Genomic DNA, 823 nt, shown 5'->3' with positions numbered 1-823 from the left:
GGAGAACCTGCTGGTGGTGGCCGCCATCCTGAAGAACAGGAACCTGCACTCACCCACATACTACTTCATCTGCTGCCTGGCCGTCTCCGACATGCTGGTGAGCATCAGCAACTTGGTGGAGATGCTTTTCATGCTGCTGATGGAGCATGGCGTGCCGGTGACACCAGCATCGTCCGCCACATGAACAACATCATCGACATGCTCATCTGCAGCTCTGTCGTGTCCTCCCTCTCCTTCCTGGGGGTCATCGCTGTGGACCGATACATCACCATCTTCTATGCCCTGCGCTACCACAGCATCATGACGTTGCAGCGGGCTGTGGTGACCATGGCCAGCATCTGGATGGCGCGGACGGGGGTCCGGCGCGTCTTTTTTTTCCAGCCCGGTGTCCAGCGCTGTCTTCATCACCTTCTACCGCAACACCACCATCCTCCTCTGCCTCATCAGCTTCTTCCTCTTCATGCTGGTCCTCATGCTGGTGCTCTACATCCACATGTTCGCCCTGGCCCAACACCATCTCCACAGCATCTCCAGCCAGCAGAAGCAGCCTGCTGTCTACCGCGGCAGCAGCAGCCTCAAGGGAGCTGTCACCCTCACCATCCTCCTGGGCGTCTTCTTCATCTGCTGGGGCCCTTTCTTCTTCCACCTCATCCTCATTGTCACCTGCCCCACCAACCCCTTCTGCACCTGCTTTTTCAGCTACTTCAACCTCTTCCTCATCCTCATCATCTGCAACTCTGTGATTGACCCGCTCATCTATGCCTTCCGGAGCCAGGAGCTACGGCGAACGCTTCGGGAGGTGGTGCTGTGTTCCTGGTAGGGA

At 57.7% G+C, this 823-nt stretch overlaps 1 protein-coding gene across 1 annotated transcript in view; it reads left to right on the top strand.

The window, feature by feature from the left end:
- Positions 1-820, top strand: part of MC1R (melanocortin 1 receptor (alpha melanocyte stimulating hormone receptor)) — a 944-nt gene extending 124 nt beyond the window's left edge. Inside the window, 3 exon segments of the mRNA XM_010010806.1 lie at positions 5-158; positions 161-352; positions 384-820. Coding sequence (XP_010009108.1) covers positions 5-158; positions 161-352; positions 384-820 — 783 coding nt within the window.
- The last annotated feature ends 3 nt before the right edge of the window (positions 821-823 follow it).

Source organism: Nestor notabilis, unplaced genomic scaffold (genome assembly GCF_000696875.1).
Source record: "Nestor notabilis isolate BGI_N333 unplaced genomic scaffold, ASM69687v1 scaffold14153, whole genome shotgun sequence".
NCBI lineage: Eukaryota > Metazoa > Chordata > Aves > Psittaciformes > Psittacidae > Nestor > Nestor notabilis.
Note: the sequence above shows the minus strand (reverse complement) of the source record. Positions and strands in the feature narration are given on the sequence as shown.